Source organism: Mixophyes fleayi, chromosome 6 (genome assembly GCF_038048845.1).
Source record: "Mixophyes fleayi isolate aMixFle1 chromosome 6, aMixFle1.hap1, whole genome shotgun sequence".
Classification (NCBI taxonomy): Eukaryota; Metazoa; Chordata; class Amphibia; order Anura; family Limnodynastidae; genus Mixophyes; species Mixophyes fleayi.
The window spans coordinates 99043740-99064662 of record NC_134407.1 but is presented as its reverse complement, the minus strand read 5'-3'; the positions used below and the strand labels follow the sequence as shown (position 1 = coordinate 99064662).

At 35.6% G+C, this 20923-nt stretch overlaps 1 protein-coding gene across 13 annotated transcripts in view; it reads left to right on the top strand.

The window, feature by feature from the left end:
• KCNMA1 (potassium calcium-activated channel subfamily M alpha 1) overlaps nt 1–20923 on the top strand; it is a 407193-nt gene that overhangs the window by 267657 nt on the left and 118613 nt on the right. For 11 of the 13 annotated variants that reach the window (XM_075217090.1, XM_075217089.1, XM_075217100.1 and 8 more), the window contains exons 9-10: nt 1914–2005; nt 17186–17296. In XM_075217090.1, coding sequence (XP_075073191.1) covers nt 1914–2005; nt 17186–17296 — 203 coding nt within the window. Of the gene's footprint in view, nt 1–1913; nt 2006–2116; nt 2209–17185; nt 17297–20923 lie in introns of all 13 variants that reach the window. The other 2 variants (XM_075217102.1, XM_075217099.1) reach the window with 1 other exon arrangement.

Below are 20923 nucleotides of genomic sequence, written 5' to 3'. Positions count from 1 at the left end.
GTTAAAAGCATAGGTGATGCATCATCATTATCACCATTTATTTATATAGCGCCACTGATGCACGCTTTGGATGGCTCAGCAGACTCTGCTGATTATGATGACTGCTGTCTGTAAGTGCTGGGGCATTGCCCTGGCAACATACAGAGCAAAGTGCTTGACTTCATTACTAGTAACCACATCCACATCTGTTAATTTGTATTTGTGTTTAATGTTTATTTTGTGTTTTAAGAACAGTATAAATATAGTTTGTGCTTTCGTCATTTTTATAGTATACAACTTTTTTTTTTTTTTTTTTTATAATAGAATATCCCTTTAGAGTATTTGTTACAGTTTATTTCCCTTAATGCATGTTTGAGGAATGTGATGTATGTTTTTGTTTTTTTGCTGCAGTATTAAAAAAAAACAACTTTGCAATGTTTTACAGAGTTAAATGACTAGTTCACAGAAAAATACACCAGCTGGCCATTATTCCTTTTTTTTAATTATACTTTTTAATGTATACCTCCTTTTTTGTGGACTTTTTGTGACATTTCCCCTTTTTTCTTTTCTTACTTTTTGGGTATAATTTGGTAGACCCAAATATTTTTGCTTTTTCAATCACGCTCGACAAAGGGAGATCAGCCCCATGCTTGGATTGAGAAACCAGTCTTGGGTTGAGAATCTGCAAACTGGTGTGTTGCAGGGTTGATTTGCCTTTTTGCTGAAATGAACTGCACCGGGTTTTTAGGAATAAAAAAACTGTAATCGTTAATCCTTTAAAAGAAAAATCAGATTCTAACACCATTCATAAGTCAGTGAAGTATTGTGACAAGCAGATAAACTATTAAGAATACTGTTTGCTTGTTTGAATTTTGTTCAATGATTGTGTTATTTTACACAGTGGTTGGCTGTATTTATCAGTTGGGTGTCAGTCAACAGCTCCTGATTGATCCCAAGAAAAGAAAATTTGGCACATAGATACTCAAAACAATATTAAGGTTTACTGTTCCATTTACAATACAAATTAGTCTCAATAGCCATTTTACCAAATTATTCTTGTCACATTTCTATGTAATGTTTACTTGACTAGGGTCTGTGCATCATTCTTCACCAATTGCACTTTCATGAATCCAATCAGGTTATTAACAACAGCATAAAGTATTTCAGGAGATCAGCATACGAATCTTATCATTGTTCACGTGTGATTGAGTTATGAGGGTATAGTTGCATGTGACAGGAATAATATTCTTATATCGTGAATCAAATTGAGGCAGACAAAAAGCCATAGTCTGAGAACTGTGTAGTTAAACGAGCAAGGTCCCCAAACAGCACAGAGCAGTGACATATCAAGCTGCGGAAGGAGATTGTGCTGTCAAGCACACCTCACAGTATCTGCTATAGTAGGCTGAAAGTGTAATGGCATCCTTTATTTTGTGATTATGATTTCCTGCTGTTTTGTAAATATATAATTTGCAATAAATTTCTTCCCAAAAAATTACAGCTTTCTGAAATGTTGTGTGGATGGTATTAGAAGTTTTTCCAAGTAGAATTTTGAAAGTGTTTGTGTGAGTTTCATGCCTGGGAAAGTTTGACTGCAGTTATTAAACAAAGTAATATCCAAACTACAATTATCAGGATATTGCCCGCAGGATCTGGTGGTAATAAAAGTAGCATTATGTAGACAGTCATTTGTTCAATTTCAAATATCAACCCTCGTATTCCTTCAGCCTGGTGTAGAACATTATTTGCCAATGCAATGCCCTATTTATTTGTAAGAAGGAACTCACAGCAGTGTGTCTGTCCATCCAAAACTGGTTTATTTGGCTGAGGCTGTTCCTCGAATTCCACCCCCTATGTCGAGTGTGGCCTTTTCTGCAACAGACGTCCTTTCTTTCTTTTTAGTCTTCTCTTCTGTCTCCTGTCTTCCTTCCTAGGCCATGTTTGCCAGCTACGTCCCCGAAATCATAGAGTTAATAGGAAACCGAAAGAAATATGGTGGTTCTTATAGTGCAGTTAGTGGACGGAAGTAAGTATTGACCGAGGTGTGGTGTCACTGCTGCAGGGCAAACCTCTCTGCATGCTATTTGTCCTTTGTTTGTTTGTTTTTTTCTTCCTATTTCTCGTTCCACGCATTCAGGCAATGTTTGCCCGATACGTCCCCGAAATTGCTGCTCTCATCCTTAATCGGAAGAAATATGGCGGGACGTTTAACTCAACGAGAGGGAGAAAGTAAGTTTTGAGGTTTTTTTGTTTTTTGGGGGTTTTTTTTTTTATACATTTTTTTAATTTTGGGCAAGCTAAATTGCGGATATTTTAAAGGTATTCCATGTACCCATATCTTCCTAGATGTTTTTCTAGTGTAACCCAGAGAGTACCTAGTTGTTCTCAGACTTGCAGTGGTTGGCATTCGCTTGTACAAGTTGGAACACAAGTTTGTTTTTAATATTAACTTTAAGTTTTCATTTTTTACATAGCATCACGACTGACCTGCTGCAAATATAAAGCTATTACCTATTATTGTGCAAAAGATTTGGCTTGAACATCCATTTAGTTATTTTAATAGCATATACTTAAAGGGCCAAATTATTATTAACCTTCATTTTTACAATGTGAGCGTATTATGCAGCATTTTACAGAGAATGTTTAGTCATTCACATCAGTCCCTGTCTAAATTCACTACCACACAAACACACACACTAGGTTTAATTCAGAAGCCAATTAACCTATGAGTTTGAAAACTATGTTGCAAGGGCTCCGAGATTGAGACTACACATTCGTAAAGACAGTAATAAGCTTACAATAAGCCTTAACTGTCAGAGAGAGGCAGCATTATATGCCCCTCTGATTGACTCTCTCCCGCCGTTAAAATCTGACATTAACCATTTAAGAATGTCACTTATTGGAAAGCCAATCAATTGTGGAAATGTGACAAGTTTTGGAAACTATGAAATCTCTTTCAAATTTTATGTTGGTAGTAAGAACATAAAAGCATAATTGCTAAAGTAAAGCTAAATATAATACGATTAATGTGGTAAGGATTTGGTTCTGGCAGGGCATGCTATGACTTGTTACTGCAACAACTGGGGCCATGTTACCTACCTCTGCTATAGATTAATACTAATAACTAATGATAGTACCAAATGATGTGTTTGCAATTGCATACATCTATTACTGACATGATTTGTAGTGGCATTATTATTGTTCCCTTAACTACTGTGGGACAGTTGCACTGAGCAGTCTTAGGCTGGTTTTCACTATAGCTGGGGGACTATGATCTCCATATTACAGTGCAAACCACTCCAGGCTGTCTAGTGTTGGAGCTGGTTGAGGGTTTAGGAAGGGGCAGTTTCTCCAGTGCATCATCTTTGGTTTGAGCGGAGGCGACTTTCATTCAATTGCTGTTCACTATTCAGCCACATGTGTATTCTACAAGTGACTGTTTCCTCCACCCAAACCACAAATTCTGCGAATTCATTAGTTTAATATTAAATGAAGAATTATTTATTATCACCAGTTTCTGTCATTCAATGTGAACTGCAGTTCTCACTTTGAGCTCATATATTTGTTATGATTCAGCAGCAAACCAATGCAATTTGTTAATAAACCAATGCCATTTTGATTTATCTATTTCTGGCAATATGTGATCTAAATTTAGCTTTATATTAGAGTCCATGATATTTCATTTAATTTTCCCCAATTTTAAGAATCTGAAAAATCATTTGCCATTTTTAGTACAAATATATTACATATATTATATTACAAATTGAGCACCCACGCGTGTTTACGTGGAGTGATATATATATGTGTTTACGAGTGAGACAAAAGGTACGTCCCCATTTCTGTGCCTCTGAGTGATGCTTCCATCAATATAAATAAATAAACTTGAAAACAGCTTCTCCAATTAGATTCGCCTTGGTTCACACAGGCAAGCCTCATTGTACTGCTAAATGCACAGCTTTCGCATAGTACTCTCTATGTAGTGATCAGTTGGACTATATACATATATATATATATATATATATATATATATATATATATATATATATATATATATAATAAATTACTGATGACAAATAATACCAGCAGGACATTGCACACAGTTGGGTACATAACATTTATTGTGCAGGTTTTCTCCCTACATATAGTTTCCTTGCTGTCAGTTTACATGAAATCATTAGCTCCTTTATTGAACCAACATTCTCTCCTGGCTTACTAGACTACAATGGATGTGTGCTTCAGCAATATTTATTCTTTTCAGCCAATTATTTTATAGGTTTATTTACAGCCCAGACTGGAATACCTTTAAAATTTCTCATTGAGTATAAACTAGAGTATCAAGCTCCCAATCATGTCTGTGTCTCCTGGAATCCGAGGTAATATACACTAGGTGACAAGCATCAAGAGCTGTATCTAGAAGGTGCAGTCCCATGTAGCCACAAGCTGGAATCTATACCGGTAGTGAAACTAAGCAGTTGTCATAAAGATAGCACAAAATATTTATAGTACTACATTTGAAGATAAAAACAGACTGTCACTGCAGTAATATACAGTAGTAATACACCAAACATTAAATTCTTGTTTCTTATATGCCTCGGCACACAATAAAGTGTTGCCTAGACATATCAACACTGACTAAATTGGTTAGAGTCCTAAGGTTTTGCTGATAAATGGGATGAATTCTAATCTTATTTGTTATATGGTGACTTTTCTCCTGGTGATAGTATGTTCTGTTGTCTCCTACCACTTTGTATTTATACCATTATGCTTTTAACTGCATAATAGCCCCATCCATTTGGGACCAGGATTATTTTCATCGTAGGCGTTTTCTGGCCAAGGTGGGATATTTTTACTAATAAGAGGAGGAAAAGGATAAAGGGAAGATGAGAGCTTGATGAACTGAGGGAAGTATAAATTATGGGAAGGGTGGTTTTGTTTCTTCTCTGAAGAACCATAGGGCCCAATCTTGGGTAAAAAAACAGCCTGGTCAGTCTTGGAGATGATATGTAATTTTCTCCATGTATGTGAGGTGCCAGATGCAGGTTTTAATCGCTGAAAGGGGTGGTTGTTTCCAATTAGATGCGACGACGATGGGCTTATTCTGTCCATGCAGAACCGTTTTAAGACACGTCTGGGCTCTGGACAATTGTCAGGGAGCCCCACCCTTTTGAAACACACGGAGGGTAACCTGTAACTGCTTCCAGAAATGGAAGCCAGGGCAATACAAAAATATTTACAATCCCTGATTTTACACTTTTTGGAATTTACATTGAACCCTCTTGCGGTGATTGAAAATAAATAGCGCAGAGATGCTCCTGATCGCTGATGGGGTCATTAGAACCAATAACTTCCATCCCCATACCCATCTACATTTTGTTTTTATTAAAGTATTTATTTTGACACAAGTGGGTAAGGAGACTTAAACATTCATTCTTTTACATAATTTTCTACATTAAATTGTATTACATTTTGCATATAAACAAGCAAACACAATATATAATATAAGCTTGTGAGCAGGGTCCTCTTACCCCTGTCTGTATTACCCAGTATTGTCTATTACTATATTTGTCCCCAATTGTAAAGCGCTACGGAATTTGCTGGCGCTATATAAATAATGATATATGGAAAAGTCCCATTTTATTTTACATTCTTGGCCTACTTCTCATACACACAGGTGTTGTGAACTTTGAAGCTCAATAGTGCTGAAATTGCATTGCGCTGACACACTGAAGAGAATGGGGCATGCACATAATCGGTCACACAAGAACTCTTCCACTGTGAAGATGCCACATGCAACAGTTTCTGAGCATAAGCACTTAATTGAAAAAGGGGATAATGTTTCCCAATCACTACAGTATTAGGGTTCAAAGTGGTTGTGTGAATACCATCCTGAGTCAAAGTTCTTTAACTGGTACTGTAAAAATAAAACTAAGTTTTCAGTAACAAAAGTTATTGCACAAAAGTCCCTTCACGTAACTGGTATTCATGTTTTCTTCTAATTATATACAATACAAAAAAGCACATGTTCTCTGGCCTCTGTCTCAGTGTGCATTTTAAAACGGGTGTAATAGAGCTACCTTAGTTAAAGGTAAAAGGGCTCACCAATAATAATAATAACTAAATAAGATCACACTTGCCTACTCTCCTGGAATTCCCGGGAGGCTCCCGAAATTTGTGGAGTCCTCACGGACTCCCGGAAGAGTAGGCAAAGCTCCCGCATTTGCCGAAATTCACGGTAGTGAATGGAGGGGGGGGCTTAATTGTGTCATTAAGCTCCGTCCCCTCCATTCAGTGCTGTGAATTTCGGCTTTTTATAGTGGGGGCGGGGCTATGGTGGTGATGCGATAATGTCACTGTGTCACATGACTTCTCCCCCGGATGTCCCAGGGGAGAAGTCTTAAAAGTTGGCATGTATGAGTAAGATTTAAAAATTAACCTTGTGGTTCTCTTCTGGCAAGTCACTAAAAAAATTAACTCTTTGCCCGGTTTTCACTACAAGTACTGCAATAGGTCAATTTTGTTTAAAAAAGTGTGTAAGCATACTGTATATATTTATAGTAGAAAGTCAAACTTGTTTAATTTTATTTATTTTTTATTTTATCTTTTAAATTTTCTACAGACTGTTTGCATAGATTAATTGGGACTTCTACTAGTTATGTCAGGTGTTCTCTACAACACGTATACGTATCTTGGTAAGATACAAGTCTGTAACAACATGATTAGTCATTTCTTTTTTATATGTGCAGTATTGTTACTACTGGCCTTCTTCAAACAGAAACATGTATTTATTTAATTATGTTTCAGTTATAAAGCATTATTGGGGACATGTACGAATGCAATCTAAAAAAATTTGCTGCAAATGACATTATAGAATAAAGAACATTTAGTATAGTACAATAAATACACAATGGGTATACATTATTCCACCCCCTTTTTTACTTTTTATTTTCTTACATCATCTAATAAAAATGGATTTATTTTGGAATACTTTCCAATGATCAACAAAAAATACTCTGTAATATCAAATGAAAAAAAATGATGCTTTTTCCTTAATTACAAATTAAATGTAGACGATAATTACATAAATATTCACTTCCCATATTCTAAAGCACATTTAACAGCATTTACAGCTAAGTCTTTGAGTCTTTATCACCTTGGCACATCTGGAATTTTCTCCCATGCTTCTTTGCAATATTGCTTCCCATCAGGTTGGATTTGAGGACCTTTTGAGGACCTTTGATAAACAGCAATTTGTAAACTATTCCAAAGATTTTTTATGGGATTTGAATTGTGCCTCTCCAGGACATTGATTTTTATTTGTTGTATTTAAGCTACTCCAATGTGGCTTTTGCTGTATGCTTTGGTTGATTTTTCTGCTGAAATATAAATCATTTCCCAAGTCCTGAGTCTCTGACTGAGTGCAACAGATTTTGTCTGTATCTTCATCTGTTTTATTTTGTGTTTTGATATTTTTTTTAGTCCCTGAAGCAGAAAAGCAACCCCATAGTAGAAGATGAGATGAGAGAAATATCATTATTCTCAGTTGTGAAATTTAAACATATAGGGTCATATATTAAGGAGATTAAAGGAGAAAAAAGGAGTAACTTTGCACCTGGGCAAAACCATGTTGCATTGGAGGGAGAGGTAAATTTATAATGTGGATTTATAGTTGGGATAGGGGATGTCCTAGATCAACTTTAAATTTCAGTGTAACAATAAAGATATCAAGTATTTGTGTGCTACATGAAAAATCAGGCAGTATTTCCCTAAATGTAAAATAATAAGTTAATTTATACCCCTTGAATTGTAACATGGTTTGTCCAGGGTATGATTTACTCTTTTTTTTTGCATTACTCTCCTTAATGACTCAGGCCCATAATATTCAACTTCCTTTTTAAATTTGTTTTGCTGCACAGTGCAAATTCTCATTGTATTTTTATTAAATACTCATTTGCAGAGTTTATAGTCTATGAAAAGTGCTGGGATGATGTTTGCATATTAATTCTGATTTATAGTGGGGTGAAGTTGGACAGAAACACTTGAGACCAAATTCCACCAGCACGTGAAAAATTCTGCTGTCAATTAGGATTTGAGGCAAATATTTTACACAACCGTTACGAAAATGTTACTCGTCTCTACTGCTCTGTTTTGGAGGCTAGCCTGTTTTAGATAAGCTCACAGTTGTGCCATATTCTATCAAGTTATTAAAAGTTTTAAGACTTATTATTTCTGTCCCCTGAATAATTTCTATTAAACTTTCAGATTTGCATTAAATGTTCTTCTATCTTCATGATGAAACACCTGTTTAGAAATGCACTAACCTTTCACACCTGGTGTACTTATTTTGAAATCAGTTGAAACACTTAAGTCAATGAATTATGTGACAACTGATTGCCAAGCTACCACTATATAAACTCTGGTGGAAGAGGGTGAACACTTAGGGAGCAAGATGTCTGTTTTTTTTTTTTGTTTGTTTGTTTTTTTTATTTAATAACAAGTTTTGCTTTAGTTGACATTACAGAATATTTGCTGTTTAGTGGTATGATTTCCTGAATAAATACATTTTGACTCCATGATGTAAGTGAAATGTGGAAAATTCCAAAGGGGAGTGAGTTTTTTTTTTTTAATAGCCACTGTATATGATTATCATAATCTTCCTATTTATTTTTTGTATAGTATTTTGTGAATTCTCGACCAAAAGCTCGCTTTCCAATCTGACTATTTAACAACAATGTTTTAAAAAGTTGTATAATAGATATCAATAGATGTTTTACAAAAAATTGTCACAGTTGCGGACTTAAGATTTCACACCTCTTTTCTGGATTCTTATTGTCTTTGTCATTGCCAGTTTCATGTTATGGAGCGTTAGCTCCTTTGGATGAAATAGATTTCCATCCAATGATCCTAATCGTCTGCCGGACCATTTGTATTTATTCCTTTCCTTTAGCCAATTACAGTATTAGTTTGCAGACAAATAGGAATTATTTTGACAGTGAACATATTAAACTACCCAGGTACATTTACAGTCTTCATTTCTTTAATTGCAGTTGTACATTGTATGAATTCCCCACACACAGTATATTGCTTTTCTGATGAGATCCAGTCAGAAAAAATTGGATTGCAAACCCTCCTCCTTACCCATCCTCCCCCCCGACTCCAAACCAATTCAAGATTTACCTTTTATCACATATACATTACGTTACAGAAAGTCTCTCTTGTGCGATCTGTTTCTATACAGTATAATTCTCATTGAAATTGATTGCATGTCTCCCACTCTAAAATATTTTCATACAATTTAATAGATTTTTATGTAATTGTATGATTAAATCGTAGAAACAGCTACCTTTATATTTAATAATGTGCATTCAAAATAAGCAATGTTTCTGCTGACCACATGCATCATTATCAAATTGTCCTGTGCATAAACATTCATTAACGTTCATATCAAGGAAGTAACAAAGGGTCTCTATTATGAAGAGCAAAGTCAATAAGTTTGAACATAGTGGGTAAGAAAATTGGAAAGTGGAATTTATCAGAGTTTTCCTTTTTTGGACACAAATGCCCTTTTGGTTAAAAAAGGCAGAAACCTTTCTATGGTTGTGTCCAGTATGGCAGTGGTTGTGTATCCATGCCTCCATTAGCTTGTAAGTATTGATCTTGACCATCTCACATAAAAAGGTTGGACAGTGGAGTATGTCTATCTACTTTGGATAGATGCTGATGGGGTTTGCACTGTGCAGATGGGTAGAAGTTTTCACCTATTTACAATTCAGTTTTCAGGTAAATGTGGATAGTTGGGCAGTAGTAAATGGTACAGCAACTAGCATGGTGGTGTGCTACTGAGCACCATTTGTTTTTTAAAATGAAATGTTTATATTAGAAATAGATATTACAACAGTTACATTATATATACAAGCTATCTAGGATTGAAGTTTATTTTCACATAACAACCCTAATAGCAAATAGAATATGCATTTGCGGGGTAAAGTTAGAGGGGGTTTCCATTTAAAAGGAAATTTGACTAAATAACTTCCTTTCACAATATCAGTGCTTTGGTTGGGGTCCCTTACAGGGTCCTGGCACTTTGCATATAGTCGGGAGCTCTGCCATTAAATTACTCCTAAATGGGGTACAAGAGTTCTGCAGCAATACTAGTACAATATTTTGTATCAGGTTGCTGAACTCCAGATTCTGTGCCAATGTTCAGTCCTGGAAATAACATAGAATAAATACTTAATCCTTAGGAAGGAACTGTAGACAGGTCAACGGGGACCATGTTAGACCTAATACAAATTAGGATTTCAGTTTAGAATTGTTTGCAAAAGTTAAGCTTGAAGTGAAAAGATGGGAAAATTTTGAACACATTTTTGTCAGCCAGAAAAGCTGATTATTAGGAAACCAATTAAGTTTCAGAAATTAAATGGTTATTTGATATGGAGTGTCTTCAATACAACTAGACTGGCACACCAGATGAGGGACATTACTAAACTGACTATCCCAGGTCACTCTGTAAATCTAGTGTGACATAAAATGCTGTAGCTGATATGGCATAAAAAATCTTAGAGAACACAGCAATTTTTACAATTTTAGCTTTACTTAACATACTTGAGTCTAACAAATAGTTTGTCAAACCACTGTTTTTATGCATGTTGCTAATTTAGTGGATCGCTTACTTAGTGTTGTCTATAGTAGTAGTTGTGTACCTTTTTAGTGCCTGTGTACCATTGTTCTGGAACCTCAAGTGCATTGTTTTGAAGCCTCAAGTGTCAGAGTGTTATTGTTCTGGAAATCCAAGGGGTAGATTTACTAAAGAGCATTTTGCTTAAAGCGCCAAGTTTCAGCATTTTGTCTGGTGGTTTCAAACCCGCTGGCTTTACTAAAGGACAAATTGCCAGTAAAACAGCTGAAAACCACAGTTTAACAAAGCACCACTTTACAAATCACCATCCTGAGTTTTAATATGATCAAAAAATAAAATCAGTCAGATATACTAAGCTGCTGCTTGACAAAATGCTACGAAAATCAACAAGAAAACAGCCAAAACAAAAGAAGTGGTTGTGCAAGCTATTTGCCTCCAGAAGTTAATTATAAATTAATTTTGCACATTAATAAATAATGATAATAATTCACAAGTCAATAATGCCTGCTTTTATGTTCTGAATGGCAATATAGCTAAAACAGAATGTTTGAGCTATCTAGCAAATATAAAAAAAAATGTTGATTTTGCTGACAGGTTTGACTACATCGTCAGTGGTTTAAACCGCTGCTAAACGTGATTTTTAGTAAATCTACCCCTGACTGTCAGGGTGCCTTTGTTTTGGAGCCCCAAGTGTTGGGTGCCTTTTGTTTTGAAGCCCCAAGTGTTGGGTGCCTTTTGTTTTGAAGCCCCAAGTGTTGGGTGCCTTTTGTTTTGAAGCCCCAAGTGTTGGGTGCCTTTTGTTTTGAAGCCCCAAGTGTTGGGTGCCTTTTGTTTTGAAGCCCCAAGTGTTGGGTGCCTTTTGTTTTGAAGCCCCAAGTGTTGGGTGCCTTTTGTTTTGAAGCCCCAAGTGTTGGGTGCCTTTTGTTTTGAAGCCCCAAGTGTTGGGTGCCTTTTGTTTTGAAGCCCCAAGTGTTGGGTGCCTTTTGTTTTGAAGCCCCAAGTGTTGGGTGCCTTTTGTTTTGAAGCCCCAAGTGTCAGGGTGTCCTTGTTTTGAAGCCCCAAGTGTCAGGGTGCCATTGTTTTGTAGCCCCAAGTGTCAGGGTGCCATTGTTTTGTAGCCCCAAGTGTCAGGGTGCCATTGTTTTGTAGCCCCAAGTGTCAGGGTGCCATTGTTTTGTAGCCCCAAGTGTCAGGGTGCCATTGTTTTGTAGCCCCAAGTGTCAGGGTGCCATTGTTTTGTAGCCCCAAGTGTCAGGGCGCCATTGTTTTGTAGCCCCAAGTGTCAGGGCGCCATTGTTTTGTAGCCCCAAGTGTCAGGGTGCCATTTTTTTGGAGCACCAAATGAAATCTGCGCATCTGGTTTAAGAGTCCTAATTCGTATTGTGTACAATATTTTTGTAGAGTAAAATACATTGTTTGTGCAACATTAATTCACGAAAATGATCCGTAAATTAAAAAGAATTGAACAGTTTTTTTCATGATAGTATCCCTTTAAAGTTCTTTTTTTTTTAACATAGTGTCAGAGAAAATATTGTGTAAGACATATACTTTTCAATAAATGTATGTAGTCTATCATGCTGAAAAATTAGATATGTAGGGCCCCATCATTTTTAAAACCAGAATCCAGGTCACCAATACAACATAGAAGTGTGCAAGAGATGTAATCTGCTGTAGGACTGGGGATGTAGAAACACTGTAGAGTCCTTTCTTGCCCACCCTATAGTGCTTATTCTTCTATCTCTCTGTTTAAAGCACCAACTTGATTTCATTGTGTTGCAGAAGTAATTTTACTTTTCAGAACAAAGCAATAGACTCTGCTACTGTTACGGACAACTTTTATACTAAATGATTTGATAATCTTTATCATAGGGGGAGTATTTCTCAGACATAACTATATAACAATCCCAATTATCAATGCATTACATACATTTTCAGTTTGTATGATACAAACCAAGAATAACTCATGAAATGGAGGTCCCTATTTCACTTTAAGGCTTGTTGTCCGTATACAATAAGGCATCTCCATTACGGTGTGTACTGCTGTTCGGCTTTAAGTTATCGTTGTTTCTATAATAAAAATACCTTGTTTATAGCAACAGATGTACAAAAACCTTTGGTGCTCCCTTTATGTTCAACAACTTTTATATTTCACTTTCTACATTATATTTTAAATGGGAAGAAAACTTAATTTTTTCCAAGGCCTGTAAACAAGTCTCATACAATGTATATACATATATACATGACTACATACTTTATTTCTATTTGTAGTATTTTCAAGGCTTGTGTTGTCAGGCTACATGGGATTGCTCCTAGTATTTTCCTATACTTGTTATGGTCTCTGGCTCTGGATCCTCAATTGCATAACTGAGGTCAAATGAATCCATGAAGGAAGTGGGCTATTAATACTTTTCCAGTCAGGAAGTTCTTTATAAATTACAAATGAAACCAATTCTAAATTACAGAACACCCCAATGCACTCTACTATGGCCTGGTGGAGAAAAGGATTAGAGCAGTAAACTCGGAACTTTGTATTTGTTGTGTTTTTGGTACAAATTTATCAAAGTGCAAACGCCAACAATCGGCAATAATGAAGTAAAAAAAAAAAGTGTGAAAATGTGAGCCAAATATATGGCTTCTTCTAAACCTTTGATAAATTTTGTGTGGACACCCTGTGTGGAATTGGATGGCCTACCTGATGACCAGTTTGAATCCAGTTATTCTTTGGATTCTGTGTCCTTTCTTTCATAGTGATAATCTTCTATTACTGTTATTTCCATGGTCAAGGTTTATCAAACAATTACACTGATGTAATATTTTTAATGGATTTACTACTGCAAGATTTTTATTTATAGCCCTTACTACATTTAATGCAGCAGATTTATATATATATAAAAAAACCGTGTGCTCCCCCCTCCCTCCTCCCAGACTCCATGATTCTCCTTGACCTGTGGTGACTCAGGTAACTAACTTAACATCCCTGCCCAGTATACTAAATGAGTAAATAAACAAACTGTAAATGCACAAATAGCTCTCTCAAAACCCTTGTTCAAAAATATTAAATATTTTTTTCTTCTTGTTGATATATTGTGGTCCAGATGGGAAAATAAAACAAAAATCCCCTTTTAAAAAGCAAAAACAAAAGCAAAAAAACCCACCCATACACTGCAAAATGATCAAAGATGGAATACCCTTAGCCGCAAGCCAATCACAAGTGGCCAGCATAGGAAGACCATTGAAATTAACTGGCAGTGAAGGAGTCTGAGAGACTCATGTTGGACTGGGAATTCCAGGCTTAAAAGGGTTCCCTGCCCAAAATTTCTGTTTTACTATTTAGTGTGTTGTGAGTGGCTATGTAAAAAAAAAAAAAAAAAAAATATATATATATATATATATATATATATATATATATATATATATATATATCTGTATCTGTATAACTTCCACACTTTTGTCTCTCACAACATATTGGCTCTTTTTCTTCTCCATGTGCCTGTACATTAACCTAACATAAAGCAAATTCTCATACTTGTATTTGCTTTGTACCTGCATCGTAGCCAAGGTGTCTCTTCCCTATGACATTATTTTTTACTTGCCCCCCACCTCTCACACTAAATAGATAAATATATTTAAGTACTTAGAAGTCTCTGCATTGATGTGAATGTAAGAAGACATTTAAAATGTTACCACCCATACAGTTTGGTAACAGAAATACTTCCCTGAGCATTGTCAAGGCATCCGTGGGGAGCACACTGTTTTGCTAGAATAAAAGCTCATACTGGATCATTCATTTTTCCATTGTCCTCTGATACCCGCAAGTTTTGTTTTAAAATGTTTTGTTATAAATTAATGTATTCTGCTTATCACTTGCTCTGTTTCACGTGTACTTTCACAGGGCACTCTTCTAAACATGACTTGTGTTTGTATAGTTCTACTTACCAAGTCATACTGTATGTTAATAGCAGCTCCAGCATTTAATCACTAGGTGGTGTGAGAAGGAATCTGTTGAGCTATTGCCTGCTGACCACTGTAAATTACTCCACTTGAACTTTATTCAATACTGTAAGACTTTCCATTATCTTGTTACACTAAATATTGACATGACATTATATTCTGCCTAATATTGGATCTGCTTGGTCTGATTACTTCTACAATGTATAATTATAGGTTTAAGGTGAGGTTGTAATCTATGGATCTATTCATGAATCTGAAGTTCACCTGTCACTGACTAACAATAGATTTCAATTTCGTATCAATAAATCACTGGTGTTTATAGTGGGCTCAGTGACAAATAGAGAAGTCTTTGGTACTTGTAGTTTATTCTATAGAGTACAAGGTGGCATCATGACCTCATCATGAAGTTGAACATCTATTTACCATCAGAAGGCACTATGAACTATTTTCCATCACTGCTTATCACAGAAATAGAAAATCTTCTCTCCTCCGTCTACTATCAAAATTTTGCTGGGGTGGCCGAGTGATTCTCAGCTCCCCGGTCATACTGGCTTAAGGAGTCTTACCTGCCAGTCATATGTCCATCTGCACATGCATGACCCGGCTTGCTGAGCGCTTGCGTTCTGTAACTGGTAGATTACAGTTTCACTTTCATAATAAAAAATAAAAACAATACTTTAGTATGAGATGGCAATAGTGATAGGAGGACAGCGGCGATTTTTGTATCGCTGTTGTCCGTGGTAAACACATTTGCACACACAGACCCAACGAATGCTATCACTGGGAGGTAGAGGGCATAGTAAAGAGGGAGAAGGGTTTCTCTGTAATGAATAGGCCCCTAAACTCTGGGGAGAGCAAGCAGAGTAATAACATTTAGTACATTGGGTAGAAACTGGTTTATGATACATCAGTGATGGTTTGATGATGATGCAGTGGATACACCATACATATGATCAAGAATAAAGTTTATGTTCAAAGAAGGAATTAAAGTGAGGACAACTAAATCCCCACATTGCATCATCTGGTATTTTTCATTAGTACTATTTATCTAATGAAAGTGACATTTGCTATTTGTTTTGTACATGCAAATAAAATGTTGTTAACTCTTAAGGGCTCCACACACATTCTTATATTTGTTTCAAGAAACACTGTTAACACTATTGGTCGAACCCCCCCAAAATAAAATATTTATATATAGTGAATTCAGAGTTGGTAAATGTCTCTGCTGCATGTTAAGAGATGAATCTGATTTCATAGGTATCTCAAAAACACTAATAAGTAAGCTGGGATTCCTTCTGTATTTTTCAGTAAAACAGTACTTTTCAAAATCAGAAGATAAAAAATAGTTTTAGACATATAAGAAACGACAAATAAGTTTAAGCAAACAAATAACATTCATTTTTCAGTTATCTATGCACCAGTTTTTCGTAAATGTCCTCCATAATGTTTAATAAATGTAGGGCATGACTGTCTGTCACCGAAACACAGCAGTGTCTGCCGTTGTGTGGGCTGAAACAAAATTCATGAGAATGCAGCTAATGACTAAACACAATAGTATCACTTATACACTTAATGACTAATATTTCTTAAACCTGAGCGATATTCCTGATGCATTTGAATTCTGTTGGTAATTGAAGTGAATTGCTGGCTGCATGCTCATGAACTGTTTTATGTGTAGGCAACAGGTGCTTTTTAAGTGCCTCTGGTGACACTTATCACATTTATAGGAAATGAGGACCAATTGGTTGGTACTGTTGAAAATGTCGGTGACATTACTGTATATATAAAATAGTTGTTATAGTCAAAATGGTCAGAGCTTATCCATTATTACATACAAATACATATATCACGAATATGCATGTAGTTGTTAGGCAATAGCTATGTGGAGAAATTCTAAAATATTCAGAAGAGTATATAGGACATTTCTTTCCTGGTAAGTAATTTTAACCCCTGATTGGTGAGCCTTAGTATATTACCCAGCTTGTGTACATTTTGTGGTCAGTGGTTGTCATTAGAAGAGTTTTGAACTTCCATAATTAACGTTTGTTTTAGTTGTCTGTTATCATCTGTACACAGAACACTGTGCTTTGTGATGTGGTACGGTAGTTTTCTAATGATTTATAATGTCTTTCACTGTTTTTATAAATAGAGTTGTTTAGCTAATCAGCTTTAACTACAATACATTAACCAAATAAATATATCATGAATTAAACATGTCTTTTGTATGCTTTTTCTAAATAACATTTTAACTTGATACTCGTCTAGTTGCAGGTTGGTTTTAAAAATGTGTTTAACCGTTGATTTCAAAATATTGCTAATATCTTGATTGTGTTTGAAATGTTAATTACAAAAATGCAAGATAGCAGAACACACATCGATCAAGCTCTTAAACTATTGTATTTTTAATGTATATGTTTGTTTTGATGTAAGAGAATTTCTTGATACAAGAAACACTTATGGGCTAAGCCACTATTGCTTGTGTAATGGTTTCTCTTTCATAGCGTCTCACTCTGGATCTCCTAGAAGATGTCCATCCATTGAAGGATGCTGCCTGAACTTTCCTCCTTTCCCACTTCCATCACAATGCTCCCAATTCTTACTAGTTCCTTTGTATTCCAGGCATATTGTGGTCTGTGGTCACATCACTTTAGAAAGTGTGTCCAACTTCTTGAAGGATTTTCTACACAAAGACCGGGATGATGTGAATGTGGAGATCGTATTCCTACACAAGTGGGTAACCTCCCATGATAATGTACAACAGGTTTTCAGTATGGGCCCGGCCGCTAGCCATCTGTCTTAAGATTCAAATCTGTTCTGAATATCTCTCTTACTTGTTCATTGGCTCTTTATTTACTGAGCTTCAATTCATTGTTATATAAAGTTGGCACTAAAGAGAGATCATTTAGTATAGTATCTGCTGATCAGATTAATAAATAGATCAGGGGCTAATTTTTAATTTGTGTATTTTTTCTAGATACCACCTAGATGATCTTTAAAGGAACTAATATAGATTATTTCCTCAACTGACCAAACTTTGAGGAAGATAAATTGTAACCAACAGGCTATTTTGTTATGGCTTAAGCTGGGGACACACCTGTGCAATCGTACTTCAGATACAATTTCTTTAACAATTATACCAAGGAATGAAAGTTGCAATGAGCGTGCCAATTGATGCATACACTCCTACACAATTTACTTTCAGAACTGTGATTTTCATCTCTGTGAAAAGATTGTGACTCTATACATGCTCTACAGCAGTGTTGGCTAACCTGTGACACTCCAGGTGTTGTGAAACTACAAGTCCCAGCATGCTTTGCCAATATATAGCAGCTTATTGCTGGAAGGGCATGCTGGGACTTGTAGTTTCACAACACCTGGAGTGTCACAGGTTAGCCAACACTGCTCTACAGTAATCTGCCTACACTTCTGCAATATGTTGGCAACAGTGTTGGACAGACGGTCGTGAGTGCATTGCATACTTCCACATTTGTCCGACATCGTTGATCGCGATTTTTAGGCAGTTTAGAAAACCAAATCAACAGATGCAGTGTGTTTTGGTACGATAAAACATGATCGTGGGAGTATACACGCTCTTACAGTATCTGAACAGATGGTTATGAATTGTGTGATCTGAACGATAATTGCATAGATATGTACCAAACTCTACACAATCTATATAAAGAAGCAGACACTCTTGTCATCGGAGTAGTAGAATTCGTTGTCTCTCCTCTTCTGCTCGGATCTTGCTGTCTTCAGCAGAAATAAAATTGCACTTGAACGCATTATAGTATCACAAGCAAGCATGTGTAAGAATTTGTCAGGGAATCTGATGAAAGTCCTGGACAGTTAATAAATTTAAGTAAAAGAACAAGAGACAATGTGCTGACTGGGGGGAGGGGTATTAAAGTTTGTTAACAGTAATAATGTGAAAAAGTTGGATGCAAAATTAATATATTATATGGATAGACAGTAGATACTAAAAATAATATAACTGGTTAAACTTAAATGGAATGAAATGATATGGGATTTATTAAGTTCAAGAATATAGTCCAAATAATACATTTTAAATGTGGATTAATATAAAAATGTAACCAGTCATTAAATTTCCATGGGTGACTGCTCAGTCGCAGGGAAGACAAGGAAAGGTAAATGATTATTATTATTATTGCCATTTATTTATATAGCGCCACTAATTCCGCAGTGCTGTACAGAGAACTCACTCACATCAGTCCCTGCCCCATTGGGGCTTACAGTCTAAATTCCCTAACAGATGGACAGACACACACAGATGGACAGACACAAAGACAGACACTCAGACTAGGGTCAATTTGTTAGCAGCCAATTAACCTACCAGTATGTTTTTTGAAGTGTGGGAGGAACCTGAATCACCTGGAGGAAACCCACACAAACACGGGGAGAACATACAAACTCCTCACAGATAAGGCCATGGTCGGGAATTGAACTCATGACCCCAGTGCTGATTCCTGATTTCATGACCTAAATGCTTTCCCAAAACAGTGGCTCCTGAGTAAACAGGGGCCCATCATTGAAAGAGTTCTAGTCTGCTTGTAAGAGCTACATTCACTTAAGAATGCAATTGCTATGTATCCGCACATCCTCTGCCCCATTTTATTCTGCTGTTTTTTTCTTCTGTCTTCCATTTAATTAATATTCTTTTGGCTAGTGTAGTGTCATCAAGGTGATGATGTACAGTGTTGATCCAGAGAGGGGGTTCTGAATATCAAGATAAAATTCTAAAAGAAAAACATCATCATTTCAACAAGATAGCATTATTTGAAACATCCCCTTTATAACCTCGCCATCACTTACTACCAGTCATTTGCTCTGCGCAAAAATATATTTACATGTATTCATTCCATTATATATTACCCTCTGTATTACGCCACCCTCTCTGTAATGCCACTTTTGGCTTGTGTTTTAAGCTGACGGACAAAGGTAGAGCTCTGGAATTGGAGGAAATAATTTAAAATTGTGGCCCTGACAAGTTCTCTTAAATTAAAATATGCAGAGACAAGGTTGTTTATACAGAATTGTCTTATCCCAAATGTTCGATTGAACCAATATGTAAATATAATGTCTCATAAATAAATAACGTATTATTTTACATAGGTTAGAACACAAGTTATATAACGGATAAAACGCAGAAAGAAGAGCTTATACACCATCATCATAAATCTTTCCATCATATTTTTTAAATTCCACAAATTAATTAGCCTGGTATAAATTTATTCCTCTTCCTTTACCGTAAGTGCTGGCTGTTGCTTTCTAAACAAATAACTTTCTTTTGCTTAAACAACATTGGTAAACAAGACAAAAAGTGAATTCATACTTTCAGTGTTATCTATTTTACAGTGCTTCTTCCAGTAATTTCATCATACCAATTGGGGGAAAATATATACGTTTTTATTGGCAATTCGTATGTCTCTATAACGTAAATGCAATACATCTATATTTGCCAAAATTAGTTGATTAGGTGTGTTTACTACTTCAGGATTGAAATACATTAAATTATCATTTCTATTCTATCTCCATATTGAAAAAACAAAACATCTATTCATGTATTTCAAAGTAATAAATCCCATCAGCAAACCAATTACAAAGGCAATATTTTGCTCTGGGTTTCTATAAAAAAAATTGAATTGTAAACGTATATAAATGATACCAAACAATGTAAAATAAATTTTACTACAATGTCATCAGTAAGTGAAAATTTCAGTACTTGGCACAAGATCTATTCATATGTTGCTGGATTACAAATAATGTTTTCCAATCATTATTTGAAAATATATTGAAATTTCACAAACTTAAACAGTATTTTTTTAAAGACATCTTTAGTTAATAGGAAACAAATTTAAGAAAGTAAAAAAAATAATAAATATGGTTTTGTATTATTATGTAACATGCAAACCCCACAGGCAAATATTTGCTATAATAACAGTAGTAAGTATTTTGAGGTAAAGGTATTGGGGGAAAAAATGGAAACCCCAATTTAAAGTCAATTGATAGGGCTTTAGGCCACCAAATGTAGGCAGTGCCATCTATATGGTCCATGGAACTGAATCTACCAATGTGTGGAATAGAGCAGGAAGAGTATAGAACCATTCTAGAAATATCGCTGACTTGATGCCTGGTAGAAAACACTGTGATGCGCATGATTACTTCTCTAAACATTAGCGGTATGGATATACAAACAACATTCAAATTTGATAAGGATGGATAACATGATTTTCGGAGCTTGTAAATCCTCATTTGACTATGAATACATTTTGCCACTTTAATTTGGTTCTTCCAACTGTATGTGAATTACCGGTACAAATGTTATAGATAAAGAATAGT